Raw genomic sequence first — 25342 nt, 5'->3', positions numbered from 1 at the left:
ATAATTTTGTGTAGATTTTATTGGATTAAGATTACTATGTTGCACTTTCGATGACTTGAGATTGTTAGGTCATGATTTCGATGGATTCAACCGAACCGATGTAAGGGTGCAATCGAGAATTATCATTCCTTGAGGTGAATAAATGAAAAAAAGGTGTGGCTAAAATAAAAATTACGTGTTTTAAAGGAACATCATTCCTTTAGAAATGTTTCATTCATTTCCATATAAGATCATCCACAGTGCATTAAACTCCATAGAGTTTCGTTGATTGCCACATCGTCATTCTATATTCCATACAATTCTATTAATTTTTTCCTACAATACATTAAATTCTACAAAGTTCAATAAAACATATTTAAATATTTATTTAGGTATTAGAAACATTTCATTTTTTCATATTAAAGGGTTTAATAGCCAATGAACTGTAAATCCATTGAATGCCTAGTGGCATATAGCAATGATAGAGTTTCATACATTAAATTACATCCAAACTTGCAACCTCATTCAATTCCCTCACTGAACTTTCCATTGTGGATGTTTTAATCAACCAAACACGACTTCCTAGTAAGAATGTAATGATATTTTCCATTTTATCCTTCATTCAGTTATACCAAACGGTACTTAAGAGATAGTTATGGAACGCAATAAGATAATTAAAATAAAAGATTTTGAATGTCGCTTCTTTCATAGACATTTTGAATTTAGCAATAAAAATCAACTTTAAGTATATGTCTTGTTTTACTTTCATATTGTGTCATCTTTACTCATTTAAGTGAAGGGTTTTGTATAAAAAAAAATGATTTATAAAGTCACTAATTGGCCATCTTTGAGTTGATTTTGTTTTCTCAAAATGAAGTTTTGAAATGCAAAATAAACACTTTTACAAAACAACATATTACAGATAGTCATTTTGGTATAAGTAATTATTGTCCCATTTTTATTGTCGTTTCTAGACTTCCTCATTTGACATGGTCAACCACTTGTGTAGCATAGTCGAAAACCCATAACTAATATGTATTTTTTTTACACTGTTGCTGAAATCATACATGCTCATGTAGCATGGTCGACTGTTTGTGTAACACGGTTGATTCTTCTTATAGCATGTTAGATAAACTCTTTCAAGAATGTTTTATTTTTCCAATTACTTATGTATGTTGTATTTTACAAACATTCATGTTACGACCAAATTCTCTTTATATAAGGTTGCATGTAGAGTTTCATTTTCCTATGAATTTGGATTTTTTTGGTCAAAATTTGCTAAATAAAAGTATGTATTTTTTTTATTTTGGAATTTGACAAATTTTATTTTAATTTTTGAAATTTTCATCAAAAATTGGTAAACAGATGGTGTTAAAATGAACATATAGTGACAAAGAAAAGATGTTTAAAACAAATAAAAGATATTTTAGATGTTCAAATACATAAACAAACATAAATATTAGGACGAATTCAGTAGAGTTGTTCACTATTTGGATAAAATCGAATTGTCAAATTAGACAATTTGGATTAGACTATTTGGTTCGGATATTCAGATTTTTGGATTGGTTATCAACAAAACCAAATTATTATTTTGGAATGGTTTTGGTTTATAAAAAAAGATCCGAATAGTCCAAAAAAACCGAATAACAATGTATTATTTATTTATTTTTAATATATATCTATAATTCTTTATAAATTTAGTTATTTATTTTTTCAAATAGATTTAAAAAGTTTTGCCTAGTAAAAAACTTTAATATGCATTTTCTATCAAAAGTTTTTTTTAATCTATAAAATATTAAAATATAATATATTTTTGTAGTAGTTGCTTACAAATTTTAAACCATAACTAAATAATTTATTTTAGTTTCTTTTATAAAGTTAACTAATATTCTAATTTTTTGTGGTTTTAAAATGTTTCAATTTTTGAAACCGAATTAACAAAAACGATCTAACCGAATTGAAATTTGGTTGGATCATATCGGATTTGAATTTGGTTTGGACTATTTAGAACCATGTTTGAAAACTGAAATCAATTTAGATTCACTTGATTGGATTGAATCGAATCAATCCATCCAAACGAACATTCCTAGAATTCACCTACAAACATCTTTTAAAGTATGTGCTCATATGGCGAATTCACATGATTACAGTTTGTTTTGTTACCTTATTAGACCATCCGTTATACCCACCACATACCACATATGTGGTGGGTGCCACATCAGCACCACATTCCACTACCACTAACATGAGATACCTACCACTAACACACCACTCCACATCATTATTTTTTTTTAATTCAAAAATACAATAAAATTACTTTTTTTTTAATTCAAAAATTACAATAAAATTACATTTTTTATAATTAAAAAGCATTCATTTTTTTAAAACTATTTTTTCATTAATTATAAAAATAAATAAAATACATTACTTAGTTAATCTAGAAAAAAAACATTACATTAATAAGAAAACGAACAAACGTACATATAAAAATCCTAATCGTCGTTCATGCTTTATCCTAGAGTCGTGTAGCATATTTCACTACATGCCATGTTTGCTTAAGGACTCCAAATGCCCTCTCGATATCCTTTCTCGCCGATTCCTGTTTTTTTGTAAAAAATTTTGCTTTTTCACTTCGAGGAACCGAGTATGCCTTCATCAATGTAGAATAATCCGGGTATATCCCATCACCAATGTAGTAACCGTATTTGTACGCGTGTCCGTTTACTGTGAACGTCATATCAGGTGCTTTGCCGGTCCAAATATCGTTGAAAAGTGGAGACTGACCAAGAAAATTAAGGTCGTTGTTAGACCCCGCTACTCCAAAAAAGGCATGCCATATCCACAAATCTTGAGATGCAACAGTTTCTAGGATGATAGTTGGTTTACCTATATCTCCTCGAGTGAACTGACCATGCCATGCACTTGGACATTTTTCCCAAGCCACATGCGTACAATCTAGACTGCCAAGCATACCAGGAAATCCATGCCTCTCTTCATGAGCCGAATATAATCTCTCAATATCACGTTGAGTAGGTTTACGCAAATATTCTTCGTGAATAACCTCATAAACACATGCAGAAAACCAATCTACGCATTCAACTGCGGTCCTCTCGGATACTTTCAAGTATTCATCAGATGCATCAAATGCTATACCGTATCCCAAATACCTAAGAGCAACCGCACATTTTTGTATACTACTAAAACCTATTCTACCTCTAGCGTCGGGTTTTTGTTTGAAAAAATTATAACGAGATTGTAAAGCATTACTAATATGTAAAAATATAGCCTTATTCAGACGGAAACGACGTTCGAATGAGTCGTCATTATAAAGACAATTATCGGCAAAGTAATCACGTACCAATAAGTCGTGTGCGGCTTGGCGATCACGATTGACGACCGCCCTTGTACGCGCTGCATTCGAACTTTCTTCAGCGTGAATGTGTTGCACAACATTGAAGAATGTCTCGACGAATTCTACGTCGTCATCCGAGTCAAAACTTTTTAAAAACTCCATATGTATTGTGGGATCCATGTGTATGTGTTTTGTGGTTTTAGAGAATAGAATGGGGTGTAAATTTTGGTATAATAGAAGTGTTATTTATATTAGTAAATTGTGTTTGAAAAAAAAAGAAACGACCAAAATAGCCGTTCAACGGCCAAAAAATTCGAACACCAATCACCATTCTCGTTTGAATCCGTCGTCGGGAACATGAATGACAACGACCACGACCTACCACGAACCACCGGGGCGGTGTGCACGAGCGTGGTTTGTGGCCACCTCAACCACGAAGTGCCTCGTGGTTAGTATACCATTCGGCCTTAATGGTTCAATTAAAAGATAACCTCCTAGCCCATCAACATTAAGGCCTCTGATAGCCTCTTAATGGTTCCATTAAAAGACAATCTTTTTCCTTCCCCTAAAACGGTGCGTTGTCGATTCGAAACTTTAAAATATGCCAAAATCTATTTTTATAAATTTCATTTTATATAAAATTTAAATTAAACTTATTATTATATTACTAAAGGTATATTTGTTAACAAGTTTTTGAGAATTTGAACTTTTAACTTTTGACAGAAAAATTACAGAAAAAACCTTTATTCGAGCTTAAATATTTTATTTTAGAGTGTGTTTGAGATTACTTTTCAAGACAACTTATTAATTTATCGGCTTTTTAAAAAGAAAATAAATAAAAAAATATTTTCAAACTTAATAGTGATTTTGAAAACAACTTTTTAATTTATTCAAAAATTAGTTTTTAAGAAATAACTCATTTTTTATTTTTTTTTAAAGAACTTATGACTTTTTGAGATGAAATGTTTGTATTATCTTTTAATGAACCCACTCATTTTTTTCTTCCCTCATATATATTTCCATGCCATTTTTTTGTCATTTTGCAATTATATATATATATATATATATATATATATATATATATATATATATATATATATATATATATATATATATATATATATATAATTGCAAAATGACAAAAAAATGGCATGGAAATATATATGAGGGAAGCTAATGCAATTTTTTTACAACTCATTTTGCCACCCCACAGAGTAAAATAAAAAACCATCCCAAACACCTCCTTAAACAAAATATCGGCAATGCAAAAACCATTTTTAGTAATTTTCCAAAACTTTTAACTTTTATTTTTTACATTGTTATTTATAACATTCTAAAAAAATACTACTATTTTTTTGAACACTTCTATACAAATAATAATACTACTTTGGGTATTCGGTTTTCAAATACTAGCAGTCACTTTCAAACATATCTTAACATCAACTAAAATTTAGTCATGTATTTGACAACTCGGTAATATACATGTAAAGTTTCATATGAATTCATCTAAAAATATAGGTGTGGAAAATAGTTGACATACATGTACAAAAAGCATATATGGATGATGTGATTTATAAATGGCTTACCGTTTGTATGTAATTTTCTAACATCAAGAAACAATTTAATAACTATTTTGGTTATCATTAGAAGTCTAGACTATAGTTTATTCGATTACAAGATAATAATAACACTTTATGCAATAGTAGAAAGATACTTGTTTAGTGTTTGTGGTATTGAATAAAATATTATTAGCATTAAAGTTGTACATATATCAGAACTGTTATCTCTTGCTATATAAAAAAAACTAACTTACAAAATTCGTTGTTATACTATAGTGAAATTTAGGGATATGATTAATAACTTTGATTTATTATTTTTTATATTATATTTTATGTTGATGTGATGTCTAACTTAATAGTCCACCCATCAAGTTTATGAAACTAACAAATTTACTCCATATTTTTTATATATATATATTTCAAAAAACCCTATAAGTTAAAACCCATCTCCAAGAGACTCAAATTTTATAGTTTATTATTGACATTATTTTTTATTTCAATAAGTCATTTGGGCTTAAATCAATAACTTATATTATGTGACTATTGTTATACTATTAAAGTTGTGTCATATGTATCACTTTGAAAAACATTTATCTTGAAGCCATGAAAATTATTATGGCCCAAAAAATTAGAACTCAAAATAGTTTACAGAGATCAGCGAGCCGAAGGCAGTTGGAGTAGAGAGAAACATGGTTTATGCGTATACACAAAACCTTTACTAAAAAACAATCCTCCCTCTTCATCAGATTCCCTCCCGCTTTCTCTCTCTCATCTTCAGTTCTAGTTTCCGGCAACAACAAGAAATTCAGATTGGTGGATTCTAACCCACTTCAGAATTTCCTGTTCTTGCTGCTTATCAAGTTATCATCATGGATGATGATGTAGTGCACCGAGTTTTACAAGAAGGTGGCCGGGATTACTACCAAGAAACCCCCTCTACTTCCTCATCGTCTCCGTCTATTCTCCAATCTCTTCCCCTTCATGCGGTAGGTCGATTTCATCTTCTTGTTTTTGTGTTTTCATCGTGCATGCCAAGTGCTTGATGAAATAACCTAATCAATTTCTTATCTTTCTATGTTTGGATCCCTACCAACAAGATCATTGCTCAATCACTTCGATTAAAAGAAATTTGCAGTTCGATTGTATAGTTAGTTTGACTGTTTTGTAAATTAATCTCTCCGTGTCTCAGATATAGAGAGAAACTTCCAGATTTCAACTTAAAGGGGCATAATTCTCGATTTCCAAATTGTCATTAATGTGAACTTTCGTAATTTTTGAGAAAAGTTTTGATACTTGCATTGCATTATGCTATACTTGTAAGTTGTAACATATCAATCCCTATGGTTTCCACATTTGAAACAATCTTAGGTTGATCTTAATATAAACTGTTACTTACTTTTCTATCTGCAAACAAGTTTCAGACAGAAAAGTCAAACTGAGTTCGCATCAATGTTATACCTACTTTCCAAAAACGCAAAAACTGATAAACTTAATAACTTTTCTAATAACTATTTTGGTGTTTGGAACTTCTGCAGTCTTTTGATCGTGGGTATTACTTGTTGGTGAAATCAATTCAAGAACTTAGATCAAAAAAAGAGGGCATTGTAGCTGTTGGCATTGGTGGTCCTAGTGGATCTGGTAAATCAAGGTAATTTTCATATTCCAAATTCATGTTTTGTTTATAAATTTTCTCACAATGTATTTGGAATGATCTTAAAGATGCACATTGAATAATGTCTACAGCTTAGCAGAAAAAGTGGCATCCGTTATTGGTTGCAGTGTCATATCAATGGAAAACTATCGCACTGGAGCTGATGAAGGAAATGATTTAAGTTCAATAGATTTTGATCTTCTAGTTCAGAATCTTCAGGTAAAAAAATTTCTTTCTAAAATCAATCTTGAAAAGATACTTATTAGTTATTACGCAATGATTACTGAAACTCTTTGATTTGATATAGGATTTGTTGAAGGGTAAAGATATATTAACACCAGTGTTTGATTTCCAACAAAAAAGACGCATTGGAACTACAGAAATCAAGAGTACCTCTTTCGGGGTGGTGCGTAAAGACGTAATTGCCCTCTTACATGTAGACTAGGCTTACTAAGCTGGTTGCTCTTATATGTTGTGCATTGTTTCAGGTAATAGTCGATGGCACTTATGCTCTTCATGCAAGACTACGCTCGCTGCTAGACATTCGTGTGGCAGTGGTAATTACCATTTTACCCCTAACCTACTTATATTCAAACTAAATATCCGTTATAGACTTATATCTAATGACTAATATCTATACAGGTTGGAGGAGTGCATTTTAGTCTTCTTTCAAAAGTGAAATATGATATTGGAGAGTCTTGCTCATTGGACAATCTAATTGATAGCATTTTCCCTTTGTTTAGGAAACATATTGAGCCAGATCTTCACCATGCACAGGTAGGACATTTAAGGTTCCAACCTTAAATTATATATTTTTTTGTTTCCTGATAATCTTTTGTTTATAAATTATAATGCTGCAGATCAGAATCAACAATAGTTTTGGTCAATCATTTAGAGATTCAATTTACAAGCTCAAATGTAAAAGCGAGGTCTGTTTTCTCTAACCTTCCTTACTTGACTTAGCATAATTTTATGTCAATTGTCATTCTTTTAAAAAGTCAAAGCTGTTGAAATTTGAATATCAGTCAGAAAGTGGTCAACCCGTGTACTCTTTTCCAAAGAAGGAAGCACAGATTGATAAGTGAGTCATCAAATTGTTGTCTCTTATGGTATTTTTTTTTTCTTTTCAAAATCTAAATATGATTAAAATTCCTTTTCAGTTTCATTGAGATGTATTTAAGGCCTCCATCAGCAAGTGAAGAAGCACGTGTTAATGATTGGATTAAAGTGAGACAAAGTGGTATCAGATATTATCTTTCATTGGGTGATCGAAGAATTGTTGACAAAAATTTCATTATTCGCCCAAAAGCCGAGTTTGAGGTGCATAAACAATAAACAATAAACATAAAAAAGATTCTTCCTTTAATTCAACCTTAAATAACATTAATTTCATTTTCGTTTTCCTAACAGGTGGGAAGAATGACCCTAGGTGGGTTATTGGCTTTGGGTTACAATGTTGTTGTCAGTTATAAACGCGCATCAAAATCAATCATTTATGACAATCTTTCAATCTCCTTGGAGACAATCGATACTCTTTCTGAAACATATTTAGTCCTCAGAGGCAGAGATAGAAAAGTATGTTCTTACTTTACTTCTCATTCTTTTGTTAACATAATTATAAAAAGAACCGATTTTTTTTTTTAAAAAATTATTTTTTGGGTGTAGATGGTTGAAGCAGAGGCATTAAGGCTAGGGATAACAGGACCATGGATCACAAGATCATATCTTGAAATGATTCTTGACACTAAAGGTGTTCCACGCCTTAATACACCTCCACTTTTACCTACAATAATATCACCTTCATCTACACAAAAAGAAGCACCATTAATTGCACCAAAGCCACTGCGTATTCGTCCAGAACTTGTGAACAGGGATGATGACACACAACCATGGACTCGATCTCCCACCAAGTCTAAAGTGGAGCCAGTTTTAGCCCCATGGCAATTCATCTCATCAGATGGATCTTCAATTGGTATGTAATTTTTAACCAAAAAAAATAAAAAATTTAATGGCATGTGTGAGTCTTGGTGTTCTTCTCATCAAGCATCTACAGATCCTTCTTCTTTCAGGGATACACAAACACTGCAGCTTGCTCCAATGCCTGATTCTTTTGATCTTGATAGGGGGCTGTTACTTGCTGTACAAGCAATACAAGTGAGTGTGTTACAAGTTATACAGGATTTGGGGATGAACTGATGAAAGATGAAATCATTTTTTTCTTAAAATTAGGGTTTAGTGATTGTTTGTATGTGTGTGTGTGTGTGTGTGTGTTTTAGGCTTTGTTGGAGCACAAGGGCATGCCAGTCATTGTTGGAATTGGAGGGCCAAGTGGGTCCGGGAAAACTAGTCTGGCCCGCAAAATGGCAAATATTGTTGGTTGTGAAGTTATTTCTCTTGAAAGTTATTATAAATCTGAGCAATCAAAAGACTTCAAATATGATGACTTCCGCTCACTTGATCTACCTTTACTCACAAAGGTAATACACATTCTATCTTTTTCTTTTCAGTAAATTACATTTTTGGTCCGAGTATAGCTCACTTTTTCAATTTTGGTCCCAAAAAGCTTTCTCTCTGAATTGTGGTCTTCATTTGAGGCGTTTGTAACGTTTTTGGGTCCTTGTTCCAAGTAAAATGACTATTTTTCGAACCAAAATTGCAAAAATCAGTTATACTCAACCGAAATATAGTCATTTTATTTGGTACAAGGACCAAAGACGTACAACTTACAAGAACCTTGAATAAGGACCAAAATTGTAACAACTTTTTTTGAGATCAAATTTGCAAAATCGGCTATACCCAGGGACCAAAAGACGTTACAGTAACCTTGAATAAGGACCAAAATTACAAGAGAACTTTTTTGGACCAAAATTGCAAAAGTCAGCTATAGTTAGGGACCAAAAACGTTACAAGAATGTCAAATAAGGACCAAAATTGCAAAACTCAGTTATACTCAAGGACCAAAAATGTAATTTTGTGATATTTCCATTTGCATCATCTGGGACAAAAGATGTTGATGCTTTTTTTGGTGCAGAATATTGGTGATATGAGAAGAGGTAGGAAAGCAAAAGTACCCGTATTTGATTTAGAAAGTGGGGCCCGCAGTGGGTTTAAAGAACTTGAAGTTTCTGAAGATTGTGGAGTCGTCATAATTGAAGGTGTTTACGCTTTACACCCTGATATCAGAAAGTCACTCGACCTCTGGGTTGCTGTTGTAAGATTATCTATCCTTCATTTTTTTTTTTTTGGTAATTTGATATAAAAATATTATTATGTTTTTTAATATTTAAAAAAAAAAAATACAGGTTGGAGGTGTACATTCACATCTCATTTCTCGAGTTCAAAGAGACAAAAGTAAAGCAGGATGCTTTATGTCCCAAAATGAAATCATGACAACCGTCTTTCCTATGTTCCAGCTTCACATTGAACCCCACCTTGTTCATGCACATGTTAGTAGACGACACTAACGTACAATTTATTTATATATTTTTATTTTTTTAATAAAATTTTGACATTTATAAACTTTTATCTTGCAGCTGAAAATCCGTAATGATTTTGACCCTGTGCTATCTCCTGAAAGCTCATTGTTTGTATTAAAAAGCAACAAACAAGTAAGCTCAAGCTCAACCTCAATCTCGTTACATATTATGAAAATATAAAATATTTTCAATATTGAATGTGACAGGTGGCATATCAAGATATTCTAAAGTTGCTTGATCCTACAAAGATTTGCAGCTCTGCTCAAAATTTTATTGATATATATTTAAGGCTTTCTGGGATTCCTCCAAGTAATGGACAATTAACAGAGAGTGATTGTATGCGGGTGAGAATATGTGAAGGCAGATTCGCACTACTCATAAGGGAGGTCTGTGGTCAAAGTTTATATTTAATTATTTTTTCTTTTCATTAAAAAATTATATATGTTGTTGTTTTTAATAATCAGCCTATAAGAGAAGGGGATTTCATAATTCAACCAAAGGTGGACTTTGACATCAGTATTAGTACAGTTTCTGGTCTTCTCAATCTTGGGTACTTAACATAATTTTATATTTTTGTATTTATGTGAAGCAGTTATTATCTTTTATATAAATATTTTATCTATTAAAATGGTTTTCAGGTATCAAGCTGTAGCTTACATTGAAGCATCTGCATATATCTACCAAGATGGAAAGGTAAAAGATTTTTATGTGTAAAATTACAGCATTGGTCCCTGTGGTTTTTAATATGACCATTTTGTCCTTGTAGCTTTTAATGGAGGTTGATCATTTGCAAGATGTCCCGGGGCCATATATACAAATTAAAGGGGCAAATAAGGAAGTTGTTGTAGCTGCTGGTTCGGCTCTTGAGCTTGATGGTTCATACACCACAAAGGTTTTTCCTACTTTATTTATTTATTTATTTAATTTATAGTATTTATTTTATTATTATTCTGATTTAATTATTTGATTCATTTTTTAGAGTTACCTTGAAATAGTACTGGAAAAATTACCAGCATCAGAGAGAAATTCAAGTGGGATCAATGCTCAACAAGCTGCACGGTTGCAAGAACTTGTAGAAAACATTCAATCACAGGTTTAATTTTTAAATTGTTTAATAATAAAAATATAAATATATCAAATTTTGTTAAATAATTTCATTTATTTTGATATATCAAAAGCAGCAGGGTAGCAGTTCATCATCTGAGTCATCACCAAGTAGGGAGGTTATTTCTCCCATTGAAGGTGTGATTGAAGATATGCAGTCAAGAATCAAGAGACTCGAACGGTGGCAGGCAATTAATACAGTAAGTTAAGGGCATTTTGGTCATTTAACATTTATCATTTTTTATGGGTTTATTAATTTTACTCGTCTGATTGTGTGTAGGTGCTATGGACATTTCTGATGTCTGCCTTTGTTGGATATTCACTATATCAAAGGAAGCATCAGTAAAATTTAATTAACAAGTTTTCAGGTGAAAAGTTTAGAAATAATGAACATATTTGAAAAGCTAACACCAAGAACCCGAGACTAACTACATACATAGCAGTAATTTTTTTTTTTTTTTTTTTTTTTTTTTTTTTTTTTTTTTTTTTTTTTTTTAAATATTTCTGTTTATTTAAAGAAACTTTTACAAAACAGTGAAATTATTAATTTAAGGGCAAAGTACAGTTTTCGTCAATGTGTTATGCTGAAAGTTACTGATTTCGCCTCTTTTGTGTCTTTTATAGAACTTTTTGCAACACTTTTCGTCCCTCATGTGTCATTTAGATTTGGTCGTTCACCTTTGGTAAAATGACAAGTTTGTCCTCATTTGTATTTCTTTTATTGATTTATCAAAGGTGGGTCTCACCCGGTACCCTTTCACCTCCACAAAATTTCACAGTGAATTTGGACAAAAGAAATGAAATGAAATCTATATGGTTTTGTAAGAGTGATCCATTTATCTAAAAAGAATTAAAAAATGTGCATATAAATAAATATTTTTAATGGTTGATGTTACATGTTTAATTTTCATGTCTTGTGTTTGATCAAATGAATTGAAATCTTTTAACCAAACCTGTTTATTGTTTATTCTGTGTTGGGTTAACATGTATCAGTTTTTGCCGGCTTTAATTGAAGTTGTTTAGGATATGACATGTTTCTTGAGTAAAAAATGGTTTATTTAGAGCTTGTGAATTTCGTCTGTGACAAAACAATATGATCAAAATGTGATCTTCAATTATAAAATTCACTAATTTCTTACGTCTAACAAAATAAAAATATTATATTCTCGAAATAAATAGTAAGTTAACAACTTGCCAAAGCATTTTAAACCTTAGTTGTCAAAATGACACGGGTTTGCCCCAAAAATAATATTTGGTCACTAAAGATATCAATTCCCCCCCTCCCCCCTTTTTTGTATTGTTTTGGTTTTAAGTTTTTCAGTTTTCTTAGTTTTGTGTGATAGTTTTGAAATTGTTGCTAACTGAAGTGTACATGTCATTTTGGCCTTTTAAGTTGTATTTTTCAAAATCGGTATTAGAAGAGTCTAGAATGAATCATCCACATATATAGTTTTTGAATTCCATATATATGTTCTATTCGATGCAAAACAATGTGTGGAAGGTGATTTTTAGTCATAATTCTGGTTTATTTCTTGTGATGTATATATTGGACTCTTAAAATAAAAATGTTATATTCATAAAATCCAAGTTCCAAAACAATTAAGACCACAATGATCAAATTAAGTATTATACTGATGTTCCAAAAATATACTTCAAGGGGTTATCCCATTTCCTTCCAGGAACCTTAAACAATATTTGGTTTCTAACAAAACCTAAAAACCCTACAACATTCACGTATTTGAGATTAATTAATTTAGAGTGCTTACAACCTCTTTTCCCACCCCCCTTCCTTCCTACTTATGTTACGTTCACAATTGGAACACCATCCGCACATTCATTCCTTCAAACATGACTTGATGACACACCCTTCATTGATGAGAATAACGATGAAACAGCTTCTCCTACAGTCAAGAAAAGCACATTCGGTTGCAGAAGATCATGGGTTCCATCTGCTTTTTGCAATTTCTCCATCACTTCTCCAACTGGATTCACCAATACAAGCTGCAACCAATTCAAAATAACAATAACCATGACTATAAATATCATAAAAGATAAAGAAAGATAAGTATAATATATGTCTGTTTTACTGTTAAAAGGAATTAACATCTTGAATAGAACTTGCCTCAACACCCTTCTTTTCCAAAACCCTTCTGAGTTCTTGGACAAATGTCACTCCATTTGTATCGATGGCACTTACAGCTGAAATTTACACAAAAAGATAGACAATTGTTTTAGATAATGGAAGTCAAATCGACCCATGTACCCATAAAAGAATCAAATTTGTCATCTATAACTTTTTAATTATACAAAAAAAAAAAAAAAAATTAGAAGTTACCTGCGAGATCCAAAACCACAAATCTTAGACTGGAATGCATTTTGATATTTTCTTCTTCTTCTTCATAATCTTGTATCCACCTCAAAATCCTTCAAGAAACAATAGAAAAAGAAAAAAGAAATCCACGTGTCAAGCAAAACGACATCGGAAATACTACATACTTGGTTCTTGATATATCGTTAGAAACAAAATCGTCATTCTTATAATTTTAAATGCAAAAAACAAGTATTAAACGTTGCAATCAAATCATGATCTTTTTTGGCATCTATACACAACTACTTAATTAGATAGGAACAAAATACATTATTAATGGTTTAAAAGCTAGTAAAGATTTGCCACTCAGTCATTAAATAGTCACTAAATCACTGAAAAATAGATACGAAGATGCTATAGATATCTTAACTTGATGGATTTTAAACTTAATCAGGAAAGTTACATATGAGTGTTTTATTTATACATTCATTTATTTTTTCCTTTAAATTCTCCAAAAGTATTGTCAATTCTCTTAGTTTTTATAGATATCATTTATCTATATATAATATTTAATAAAGAAAAACATAGATGTTATACTAAAAGAAAACAGGGTTAATTAATTAATACAATACCTATCATTGAGATAATTGGAATTGGCAAAATTGATTGGAGCTTGGATGCTTAAAATCAAGAAACCTGGTACAGGAACAGCATCCTTGTACTGATGCCTATTCCTAAATATGTCAGTACCAGGTATGTTTCCCAACACCACTGTTTTAGGTCTTGTCATCTGCAACACCATCTTGAATATCGAAATACCAACCTGAAAATTTATTAATCAATCACTAACTTCCTTTCCAAAGCTATTTTAATTATGAGACTCTATAGTTATAGTTATAGCTATTTTAATTATGAGACTGTATAGTTATAGTTATAGTTACAGTTACACTTATACAATTACAGTTATACGGTTATCGTTATAGTTATAATTACAGTTACAGTTACAGTTACTGGTACTGGTGAAAAGTTAACACATTATGATAACACTTACCGCGAGTGCAAGTCCTTCTTGGACCGAAATAAAGATGACACCAAAGAAAGCACACAACATCACAACAAAGTCGAATTTATCGACTTTCCATATTTGGTAAGCGGCTGGGATGTCAACTAGGCCAATGACGGCTGTGACAATGATTGCACCCAATACAAGGTTGGGTGTATATTGGAATAACGGCATCAAGAAAAGCAGTGTCACCATAACTGTAACCGCCATGATTATGTTTGAGACAGCTGTCTTAGCTCCGGCATTATGGTTCACGGCGGACCGTGAAAATGCACCTAGGATTATGACGGTAGCAGTTAGAGTACAAGTAAAGATTCAAGATGTACAAGTTGTAAAACTTATTTTTTTCTTACTTCAAGGAATAAGAAAATTAAATTTTAGAGTTTCGAAGAAATTTTTATTCATAAATTGATGAATATTCGTATAAACAAAATATATATTGTCTTTTACCTGTTGTGATGTAACAAGAAGTGGTGGAACCAACGACATTCATTACACCAATTGCGATCATTTCTTTATTACCATCTACCTGGTAATTCTTTAATGCCGCAAATGTTCTTCCGACAGCAATCCCTTCCTGTTTGTGAAAAGACCAAAGTACCCTTGTAAGAAAGTTGAGGTTATAACAAGTTGTATGTTATGCAATTGAGGTTGTAACTTACAGTGAGTGAGATTATGCCAGTGATGAGTCCAGTTTTTAAGACTAAGCCCATATGACTTCCATGAAAGTGTAACATGTTCCATGAAGGTGGATTCAATCCTTGTTCTAATTTTCCTATCTATTTAACACATAATAATAACATTAATAGTTAGTGTTTTTTTTTTTATTTTTATTTTTTTTTTAATAATAGCATGTATACTTTTCGTCCATTTTTGTTATCTATTATTTGTATTTAATCGTTTAATATTTAAGTAAACAGAATATAATAATAGGACTTACCACAGAGATGCCATGGTGTTGAGCTTTGAAAGCAAAAACAAAAAGTGTAGAGACGACGACTGAAAGCAGAGGTGCTCCTGCTGATACCCAAAACAGCTTCGGTTTCTTCATGCTCTGCGACATGTCAACAGGATTTATTAGTTACATTAAATTAAATCTTGAAAAATTATATAACGATTATCGTTTTTTTTTTTTTGATTTAAAAAAAATAAATTCGTAAATGATTAGGATATTTAATATAATTTTAAAAACTATATTAGTAACATAATATTCTAACCTTTTTTTAAAAAAAGGAGATTCTAAACCTTTATAAAAATATCGGCGACTTTCGAATCCAGTTGCTCAATTTTTAATTTAACTCGGTAAAGTTAAAAATAATTCCTATCAATCATTTTCAAGACTGAAACTTATTATACCCTATTCTTTTATTTTCTCGTAATAATTATGAAGCTAAATAATTACTTAGTGGATAACTGGATATTGATGTGAACGGAATTTAAATATTAGTATAAAATGTATAAACAGTACAACAAAAGGAAAAAAGGAATTTTTGTTTCATGGAAAAAAATAGTGGGGATAAATATGTCTTTTAGTAGGAAGGCTCTCTACTTTCGTACCACCCTTCCGCGTCACATGTTTTTTGGAGAGACTCGTGAAGTGTTGTCCCCTCACCCCTGTGTGTTTTTTTGCGGCTTTATTTTATTCTTTTATGAAAATTTATAATAAAAAAAAAATAAACAATAGAGCACATATTTATGTATACACGTATATGTACACGTATAGATACTTACAATGTGTCTTGTCACAAGCAGGAATACAAGAAAACAAAATCCCATCAAGATTGTTTGCCATGACCACTGCACCCAAAGAAATATTAAAATTAATATTTTAGATATGTAATTCTTTCTATATATTATACTCCAGAATATTAAAAAATTACAATAAGTTTTACCTCTTTAGTGTTGTGAAAAACAGAAGACATAACAGGAACCAATCCCATTTCTTTAGTGAAATGTGTGATTCCAAGAAGAGCTTTCAATTGTTGAAGCGAAACTATAATAGCTGCCCCAGCCATGAATCCAATAAGTGTAGCTTTTGACAAGAAGTCAATTATAAACCCAAGCCTATATATATGTTATATACATCCATGTTATAAATGTTATAATTAATCACTTATACATCATGCATTAAAACTTGTAAAGTCATCAACCTCATGTCCCATGGAATGTTTTAAGACTTAGAGAGGTCAACATCGTCTGACCACTGAAATCAAATTTAACATATATGTTTGATCTGATTTCAATTTTCAGCCGTTAGATAATGGTTTTGGATGATTGTTGACCGTTGATTAATTATTTCAAGAAAGAGAGAAAATAGACCTTAGAAATCCAAGAGAGGCTTGAAAGAGACCAGCAAAGAAGGTAGAAGTGAAGGCTAATTGAAGAAACAAAAGAGGGTCTTGAGCAGGTGACACTTCTTGTCTTAACATTGACCCCATTAACAGTGATGCTATTGAAACTGGTCCAACTGCTAGATCTTTTGAACTCCCTAGCACAGCATATACTAGTGGTGGCACAAAACTTGAATCTGTATATATATAATCATTTAAATCATGTTTTAATTAAACACATATATATATTTTCAACAATTTATTCATATTTAATTTGTGTGGGGTTAACTTTTTTTCTTCCGTTCTTCTCTAGAAATGAGTTCATGATGAACCGATACTTGATGTGGAATCTTTTGGACAAAAAGTGTTGGTGCAAAGAAAGATTCTTTTTGCATTTATATTTTTCTTAATTAAAAAGTTATTCATTTGTGTAAAGTATGGTGTCTTTTTGACATTTTCACCTGGTTAACAAACTGAATCACTAGCTAATAGTAATAACTAGCTAGCTCTTTTAGTCTTTTAGAGTTGATGAGTTTGAATAGAAAAAAGAATACTTACATAGACCAACGATAGGTGGGAGATTTGCAAGCTTTGCATAGCTTATACCCTAAAAAACAATAATAAAACCAAAAAGACAATATATGTCAGAAAACCCTAAACAAATAGTACTCTACTAAACAGAGTGATAGCAAAGGACAAAGATTTACCTGAGGAATGGCTAAACTAGCAATGGTGAGACCAGAAACAACATCAGATTTGAGTAGATTAAGATTATAATGAGGACCCCATTGAAGTATAGGGAAAATGTACTGAAAACCAAGCAACCATTTTTGCTTAGCGGATTGGCCTTTGAACTGCCTAAGAGGATCATCAGGAAAGAAGGTTTCTTTCAGCCTATTCTTTAACTTCTGTAAACTACTTCTCTTTGGTGGTGTTTCAACTTTGTGAATCTCCATGGATATCTCTACACATGGATGATTATGATGATGATGATGATTTTGAGAACCCAACTCTTGTTCGACCTTTCCCTCCATTCTTTTTGTTTTTACAAAGATGGAATCTTTTTTCAAAGACTTATAAGATCAAGATAATTGAAGGATTGTATGAGAGGATGAACTAGAAGATGGAATCAACATGAGGGGGTGTTTGCACTTATAAAGAATCATGGGTTGGTGTTGTGTATGTCATCTTATGAGACATGCATCCCCACACATCCATCAACTTTCCAAATGGAAGAGAGAGAGAGTGAAAGAAAGAGAGAGAGATTTCCTTGATTTTTCCTCTATTTTTCAAGAAGGGTCGGTATAGACGATAGTGTATGGATGAGGGCTTGGGAACTTTTTAGGATTCTGGCCAAGTTCAAAAAGGACATAAAACAAGAGGGTTTTTGTTTGTTTGATGCATGAGTGGATCAATAATTGAAAATGTTTGATTAATTAATGTGGAAAGTGGGTATGAAAAAAAAGATTGCTTTTAGGTGTTCCTAGCTTGATTGCTTACTTAATTATCCTTGTATATATGGTGCCCTTCTCTAAGTTGGTTATGACTTCAATGGTGTGCAGTTGAAGAAGGTTTAAATGTATTTCTGATGTACGCAGAGATGATAGTTGTCTCGCAATAACATGGTCGGTACGACGGTTCTTGATAACGTCGATGATGGTATATTTTAATTCAATGTCTTTTTTTATGTGATTTTGCTTTACTTAAGTCGGCAAGAGTGAATCGAATGTGATTTTGCTTTACTTTAACGGTGTGATGCTAACATTTTTTTTTTTGAAAAATCATTCAAAACTTTTGTATTTATTTTAAATCTAATTTTTGTTTTAACCAAAAAAATAATTTTTGTATATATATTTTTCATTATTTAATATTTAATCTTATTGTAGACAATGCAAAATTTGATGCACGAGTGGTAGCTCATGCTCAAAAGTTCTCCGACACGAGTCTAAGTCATTGCGCTGCGATCCATTTCCCGGCTTCGCTTGTGCGAATTGATACAAAGTTGTAAAACAGGAAAACCACGCAAAACACGACTTATTTGAATAACCCGGTAACCTACCAATTCTAGAAATATGATTTTTGGCTAGCAATAAGCATTTAAATAATACAATTCAAGTGTAAACTTAGTTTTACAAAAATTAACATCGTTCATTTTAGGTTTATATAAAAATGGATTTCGTTTAATATATATGTGATAATAATGGGAGGTGGTTCTTACAATATAAATGCAATGACATCTCACCATGAATATGGTACAGTGTGACGTGGAAACCCAAATCAGTTACTCGATTTCTGAGTGAAGTGAAGAAATCCGAATGGTGATTTAGAAAGGATAATTGTCCGAAGTAGAGTGAGTTCCTAGCTACATGGCAAAATTGACATGTTTAGTTGTTTCAGTTTTATTTGTATATGAATCCGGCTCCATAATTACAAGAATTTACGGTTATGGTTATAAGATTCTAATGTATCATTTTGTAATAATATCTATTAATTTTTGGCAAAAAGGTAAAGGGATTAATATGGGCAAGTTTTGCTTTTAAACCACCAATTAACATGTATGTTATGGATTTGGACTATCAATGAACATGTAGGTTGGATATGGCAACTTGGCACTTGGCAGGTATCACTAGGGGAAGTAGGCCATGGAGCCATGTTTTCTTTTTGACCATGATAAAGTGCTGTATTTTTCCCTAATAATTAATCATTTTTGTTAGTTTTCATTTAAAAGTATAGTATATGATATTAGTTTGGGGAAATGATATTATACTCGGATCAAAATTTTAAGTTGTGGTTTAAATGGTTCATAAATTATGACCGGTTTTATGAGGGCATAAAGTGAGTTTTGTCCGCTCTAAATAGTCATTTTGGACAACATGAAGGTGTAAACCGATTACCCTTATGAATGTTCATCCAAATCTTCAAAATTGCTTGCTAGCCGTATCACCAATCAAAGGAAATTTTGGTGTTCTTCCCAAAATTGGAACCACCAAGCTATAAACAAAGCAAATAAGAAAGAGAGGTAGCTCGCGTATGAAACGGAACGATAGATAGAGAATAAAGGTATCAAGGGTTCGAGAGCAAGGCCTAGGGTTTTGGGGTACCGGACAAAAAGGAACCGGTCGTATTGGAGACTGTTGAAGAAGGGACAGAAGTATGTTGCGGGTGAGATTAATCTATCAGTAACAGGAGTTGAGTTGTTTGACGCTAAGATATGGTGCGCCGGTGTGTTAGGCGATGAAATTTGAGTGGAGTAGTAGCCAAAAAAATATGCTATCTAAATTCAACACTACAAAAATAGGTATTTGATTCATATAATCAAATACGGATCTACCCTACATCCACCCAAAAAACCCAAATAATTTTTTATCACTGAATCAATCACAAAGTACTAGTAATTAGTAATTACAGTGGCAATGACGGTGATAGCAAAGACAAGTAATGGGATGTCAAGCCCACCAAGCAAATTACACCCTTTGATTGCTAAATAAACGTAATATAATGGCAAAGAGGGGTATCGATCCTCGGGGAAATGGTTGTATTTAATTACCAATGCAATTCAATAGAACTAGTGAAATTAATCTAACTAACTACAATTAAACAAAAAGGGGGGGGGGGGTTGTTTGATTACTTGAAAACTAAAATATTTAAATAACTAAGAACCTTGCAATTAAGCAAGTTGATGAGATGCTCAAAGGTTGGAAATAATTGGTTAACTAAAGCAATTCAACACAATGAACATTTGTGTGTTTATCATTAGGATCTAATGCAAAGCTTATCCTTCATCCCAAATTGGTTATAGCAATCATGAAGCATGATATGCCAAGATTCCTCATAGATAGTATGGAGGTTGGGGAAGCCCACAACACACCTTCTTAATTGAGATCAAGGGCCAATTGAAGCAATTAATCCCAAGAAATCAATTAGCCTTAAGAATGAAGGAATCCCCAATTCCTAGAGGATGTCAAATGCTTACACAACCATAAAGGAGTTATGATTCATAAGCTAGAGATGGTTTCTACCATCATAAAGCCTTTGTTCTAGATAAATTCAATGATCCAATGCAAAACCAATGAAATAAATCAACCATTGCTCAATCAAACACTAAGCTCATGATCAAAGCAATCAATTAAGCATAAGAATTGCAAACTAGAATCATAAACATGGAATAAATTGATAATCAACATAAATCCTTTAAAACCCACAAACATTCATTGGTTTTCAGCTAAAGTTAACCAAATAAAAGTATTAGCCACTCATGGCAACAAAGTAACAAGAACAATAATCTAATTGCATAAAGAAACTACCTAAGATTTGGAAAGATGAAAGGAAATGGTTTCTAGCTCCCAAAATCGCCTCTTGCAGGTCTCCAATGGTGGAAAAACGTGAATAAGCCTCTAGATCTGATCCCCAAAGGTTATGGCAAGCCAAATGACCAAAATACCCAAACTGGGTAGTTGCGCGGGTACCCGCGCGACGAAAATTCCACCCGCGCAAATGTTGCAGTCATGCTATTGGTCCACCAAGCCACTCCACCCTTCCACTACCAAAGATTCCTTTGGTCCCCCCTCCCTTGTCCATGTAATTTGAAATGCACCAATCATCATTTAGCCATCAAATGGATACTCCAAGCCCAAAATTAGAATTTTATGATCCATCTTCACAAGCCCAAATGATTCAAGCCAATAACTTTCAAAGCCCAATTCTTCCTCTTTGATTCCGCCAAGCCCAATAATGCCTCGGAAGCCCACTAAGCCCGTCTCCAATCAACCCGCAACCGCAACAAGCACCGAAAAACCTACAAAATATCTCATGCAACATAACAAGCACCCGGTATGATCCATACTAAAGAAAAATAAATAAATTACAATGCATTAATGATAAAAAGATCTAAAAATCTAAAAATAAACTAATAAAATAAGGAAATAAAATAAGCTATCAAATCACCCCAAGCTTAAACCTAACTTGTCCTCAAGTTAGAACAAGACTAAAAATGAGCTCGGGATGAACTATCTAAAAAGGAAAAAGAAAGATACCATAGAACTTGGTCAACATCAGTCAACATGGTCAGAATTAGTCCTTCAATGGACCCTACACATCTTCAAAATGTTCCCCGCTTTAGAGCCATAAACCACATTCTTAACCACTTGATGGGCGAATAGATCACGGCTGGATGCGGTCGCGGTGTGCAAGACAAAGGAAACATAGATGCGCCCAGTGGGGGCACTTTAAATCACCAATATAGACCATAGTGCATGAAGGAAAGGCGCCTCTTCACACACTATGATTCCTACATTTGTTAGGCCAAAGTGTATAATAACGAAATAGGGTTTTGCAGCACGGCCTCCGGGAAGACATCCGGTTTCAGAGGCTTCTCCCTTGTACTGTCCTTTACAGTCTACCGTCTCATCGTCGGGGCCTTTTCTCACCAAAAATCAAAAATAAAATAAAATAATAAAAACTCTACTTAACCTAAATCTAAACCTAACAACCTAAATCTTCAATCTTGAACTTCTGTTATTGGGTCTTCAATCACATTTGCTGCTTGACATCCAATTTTTTTTTTTTTTTTTTTTTTTTTGTTTTTTTTTTGTTTTTTTTTGTTTTTTTTTTTGCAAACTAGATATATAACATAAGTCTTGAACTTGGAATCTTGTTCTTCTTTTTGTGTTGCTCATTTTTCTTCATTTTTCTTCTTTGTTTTTGTTTCTTTTCTTGAATCATCTTTAATAGGCTCTTATTTTCTTCACTTTTTCAAATTTCTTCATTCTTTGTGTTGCTTCTTGGAAGGTCTAAGGAATTTCACCAAGTAACATAGGACTCCAATAGTGAAAATTGAGTGATAAATAGAGGCTAATATGAACACCTAATGATCATTGACAATGTGCCAAGATCAACTAAAAAGGGTGGGGAATGACTCAAAAATAGGTGTTACCGAAAAGACTTGGTCCCAAAAGATGTGAATTGGGGGACCCACTTCAAAGTTCATCAAGCACATCAATGCAAGGTGTGATAAACAAAATCTATCTAACTATCTACTCTAGACCCCTAGAAAAATGATAACCTATCCTAAAAAGGCGGTGAGAATCTAACTAAGCAAGGCTCAGACGAGACTCGGGAGTACTAAGGGGTACTCCCTCCAAAACCAAGATGCGAGTCTTCAATATCTTCAATGTCTTAAAAATACGTTACCGGGCTAGTCTTTGCTCGCACACACATCCCTCCGCACCTAGACTCAATCAAGCTACCTGCATCTGACCCCCACACAAGCGGTCTCAAAGTGGTCTGTGAGGCTCAAAACGTGTCCCATTCATCAAATACAAGGAATTCCATATCAAGACCCAGGACCAATCTATGATTCAATACTTATGACTCGGTGCTATGGTACCTGTAGGGATGAGAAGACAAGAGAGAACAAAAATGCATGAACCTAACCTAGAATGCATCTAAAAAGTATGAAAATTAGAAAAGAAAGAAATAAAATATGCAATATTTTTGAAATTTTTATGCAATTTTTTTATGAATGCCCTAAATGACTTAGTCTAGATGCAACTATATACAACCTAAATGCAATAAAAATAAAATATTAGATTATCTCACCCCAAGCTTAAAATTAAGCATTGTTCTCAATGCTTAGGATGAGAGTAAGGAAGGATCATACCGGGATCAAGGTGGAGGAGGCCCGCGAGGAGGATAACCGCCCTCGAGCCGAAAATGATACCATAGGTCCTCCATGTAAGTGTGGGTGCGTGCTTGTTGTTCCTCTATGCGATGGATGGCAGTGGTGTTTCTATTGCCCTGGAGGCGCAAGGAAGCAAGTTGGCTGTAAATATCAAGAGGAAATTTGTGTGCAGGGTCGGGCTCATTGGGTTGCTGTTATGAGTGGTAGTCATGCTGTGGATGGGAGTGTTCTCTCGAGGGCTGAAAGTGTGACCCGGAGGCTTGACCTGGATGAGGTGGAGGCAACTGGCGGATTGGGAGATCATAATGGTCTTCAGCCTCGAATAGGCTATTAGGATTGTCAGAATCCACCTGCATGTCATCATCTGCGGCTGCGTCATCATCGTCTGGCAAGTCTTGAGGCAAAAACCATGTTTCGGGGTCATCGGTGGTGAAGGTGGAGATACTTGGATTGGGTAAGATGTAAACTGGGTCCTTGACATGGTTTAGCCAATAGAAATGTCCAAGAAGATTAGGATGAGGTAGAAGTAATTCCATCCGCATGAGAGTAATGCAATCAAGAAGGTAAAGAGGTGGATCATCCACTGGTACATATTCAGATTCTGGAAATTGAAGGCCCATACCCAAGCCAATGAGGGTAATGAGACCTCCAATACAAATGTCACCAGTGGTCTTCGTCCTGAGGCTGTCACATTTGTCTAAAAAGAAGGTGGCGAAATCGGGTAAAGACCAACGGTGGCTCGACATGCAATAGAGAAAATACAACTCAACGGTGTTGATTTGTCCCGGCTCGTGACGAGCAAAGATAGAAGTGGATAGGATCCGGTGGGCAATTCTCCAGCAAGGATGGATGATAAAGGAGTCTTTTTGGCGACTGGGATTGAACTTGGGCAGACTCGTGATTTGGGTCCAAAAGTCTACTTTGGGCAAGCTTTTGAATTGAGTCCATTGGTAGTTGTAAATGTCGGAGTTGTTGATGTCATATGTGCCCATGATCTTGTTGAGTTTTTTGGACTTGAGTCGGTGCTGCCGACCCTGGAGTTTGAAAGTGAGTACCCTCGCCGTGTCATTGCGGGCATAGGTGGAGAGGAATTCGATTGTGGGCTGCTTGTAGGTACGTGCAGAAAGATCTAGAATCTCGTGCCAACCAATGTTGAAAAATAGTTGTCGCAAGTGGTGGTCAAGGCCGAGTTGATCCATAGAATCTTGGTGGTAAAATTTTGTGGCGCGGATTGCATGCTTTTGAAGGTTGGATTTGAACTCTCGGCTTTGGGCACTCGTGAGGGTAAGGTTCCCATCACGATCAACATGGTCGGTGGACATTTTCTTGGGTGGCCCCGAGGATTGAGCTTCACGAGAAGAACCATGAGATGCGTGAATGGTCTTTTCCCGTGCCATTGTACTTGTGAATAAACCTAGCAAAGACAAAAACTTGGGCAAAATTATCCCTCACACTCGCCTCACACCAATTCAATCAAATCAAATAATTAAAACCGGACAATATTCCAAATTGGCAATTTGGCACAATGTAATTCAATTCAATCAATTCAATGCAAGCTAAGACTAATTCTATTTAACCTAATGCATAGCACAAGTCTAGTAAAATTAGAAATTGAATGCAATAAATTAAAAGGAATTACCAACTTCGTGTGTTGAAGTCCGAAAGAAATCCGCACCCCAAGCTTGAATTTTGGCCCACAAATTAAGTCTTTTGAATCTCCGGTGAGAAACAAAAATTTTGAAAATTTTTTGGTCAAAATTGGTGGTGGCGGCCGGTGGCGGAGCTTGGTTTTTCGGCGATAAGATTTTCCCAAATTAAGAGTAGATCGGTGTGTGGTGGAG

General features: G+C 33.5%; 3 protein-coding genes across 5 annotated transcripts; 1 reads left to right on the top strand and 2 right to left on the bottom strand.

Moving 5' to 3' along the window:
- Positions 1–2494: 2494 nt before the first annotated feature.
- On the bottom strand, positions 2495–3493 carry LOC145098112 (uncharacterized). Its single transcript, XM_079035784.1, has one exon. The coding sequence runs from the start codon at positions 3491–3493 to the stop codon at positions 2495–2497; it is 999 nt and encodes a 332-aa protein (XP_078891910.1).
- Positions 3494–5520: 2027 nt separating this feature from the next.
- Positions 5521–11584, top strand: LOC145101168 (P-loop containing nucleoside triphosphate hydrolases superfamily protein). Of its 3 annotated transcripts, none has more exons than XM_079038339.1 (23): positions 5521–5876; positions 6426–6538; positions 6634–6760; positions 6849–6947; positions 7030–7098; positions 7184–7318; positions 7402–7470; positions 7567–7622; positions 7702–7861; positions 7952–8116; positions 8207–8513; positions 8595–8695; positions 8818–9018; positions 9573–9752; positions 9844–9987; positions 10075–10149; positions 10224–10403; positions 10482–10567; positions 10656–10710; positions 10784–10909; positions 10997–11110; positions 11196–11321; positions 11402–11584. In XM_079038339.1, the coding sequence occupies exons 1-23, from the start codon at positions 5760–5762 to the stop codon at positions 11465–11467; spliced, it is 2871 nt and encodes a 956-aa protein (XP_078894465.1). In that variant the 5' UTR covers positions 5521–5759; the 3' UTR covers positions 11468–11584. The 3 variants fall into 3 exon arrangements, with proteins under 3 accessions (XP_078894465.1, XP_078894464.1, XP_078894462.1); XM_079038338.1 differs by having other exon boundaries at positions 6849–6959; positions 11199–11321; XM_079038336.1 differs by having other exon boundaries at positions 6849–6959.
- Positions 11585–12732: 1148 nt separating this feature from the next.
- On the bottom strand, positions 12733–18055 carry AST91 (sulfate transporter 91). The gene is made up of 13 exons (XM_079038340.1): positions 17530–18055; positions 17381–17429; positions 16812–17019; positions 16385–16556; positions 16224–16289; positions 15433–15546; positions 15155–15271; positions 14943–15069; positions 14481–14767; positions 14062–14252; positions 13457–13545; positions 13244–13320; positions 12733–13122 (listed from the first exon to the last, which is right to left on the bottom strand). The coding sequence occupies exons 1-13, from the start codon at positions 17854–17856 to the stop codon at positions 12964–12966; spliced, it is 1983 nt and encodes a 660-aa protein (XP_078894466.1). The 5' UTR covers positions 17857–18055; the 3' UTR covers positions 12733–12963.
- Between the last annotated feature and the right edge of the window lie 7287 nt (positions 18056–25342).

This window comes from Lactuca serriola, chromosome 4, assembly GCF_051521515.1.
Source record: "Lactuca serriola cultivar US96UC23 chromosome 4, Lser_US96UC23_V15, whole genome shotgun sequence".
NCBI classification, from domain to species: Eukaryota; Viridiplantae; Streptophyta; class Magnoliopsida; order Asterales; family Asteraceae; genus Lactuca; species Lactuca serriola.
The sequence above is the reverse complement of the archived record's forward strand: the minus strand, read 5'-3'. Positions and strand labels throughout refer to the sequence as shown.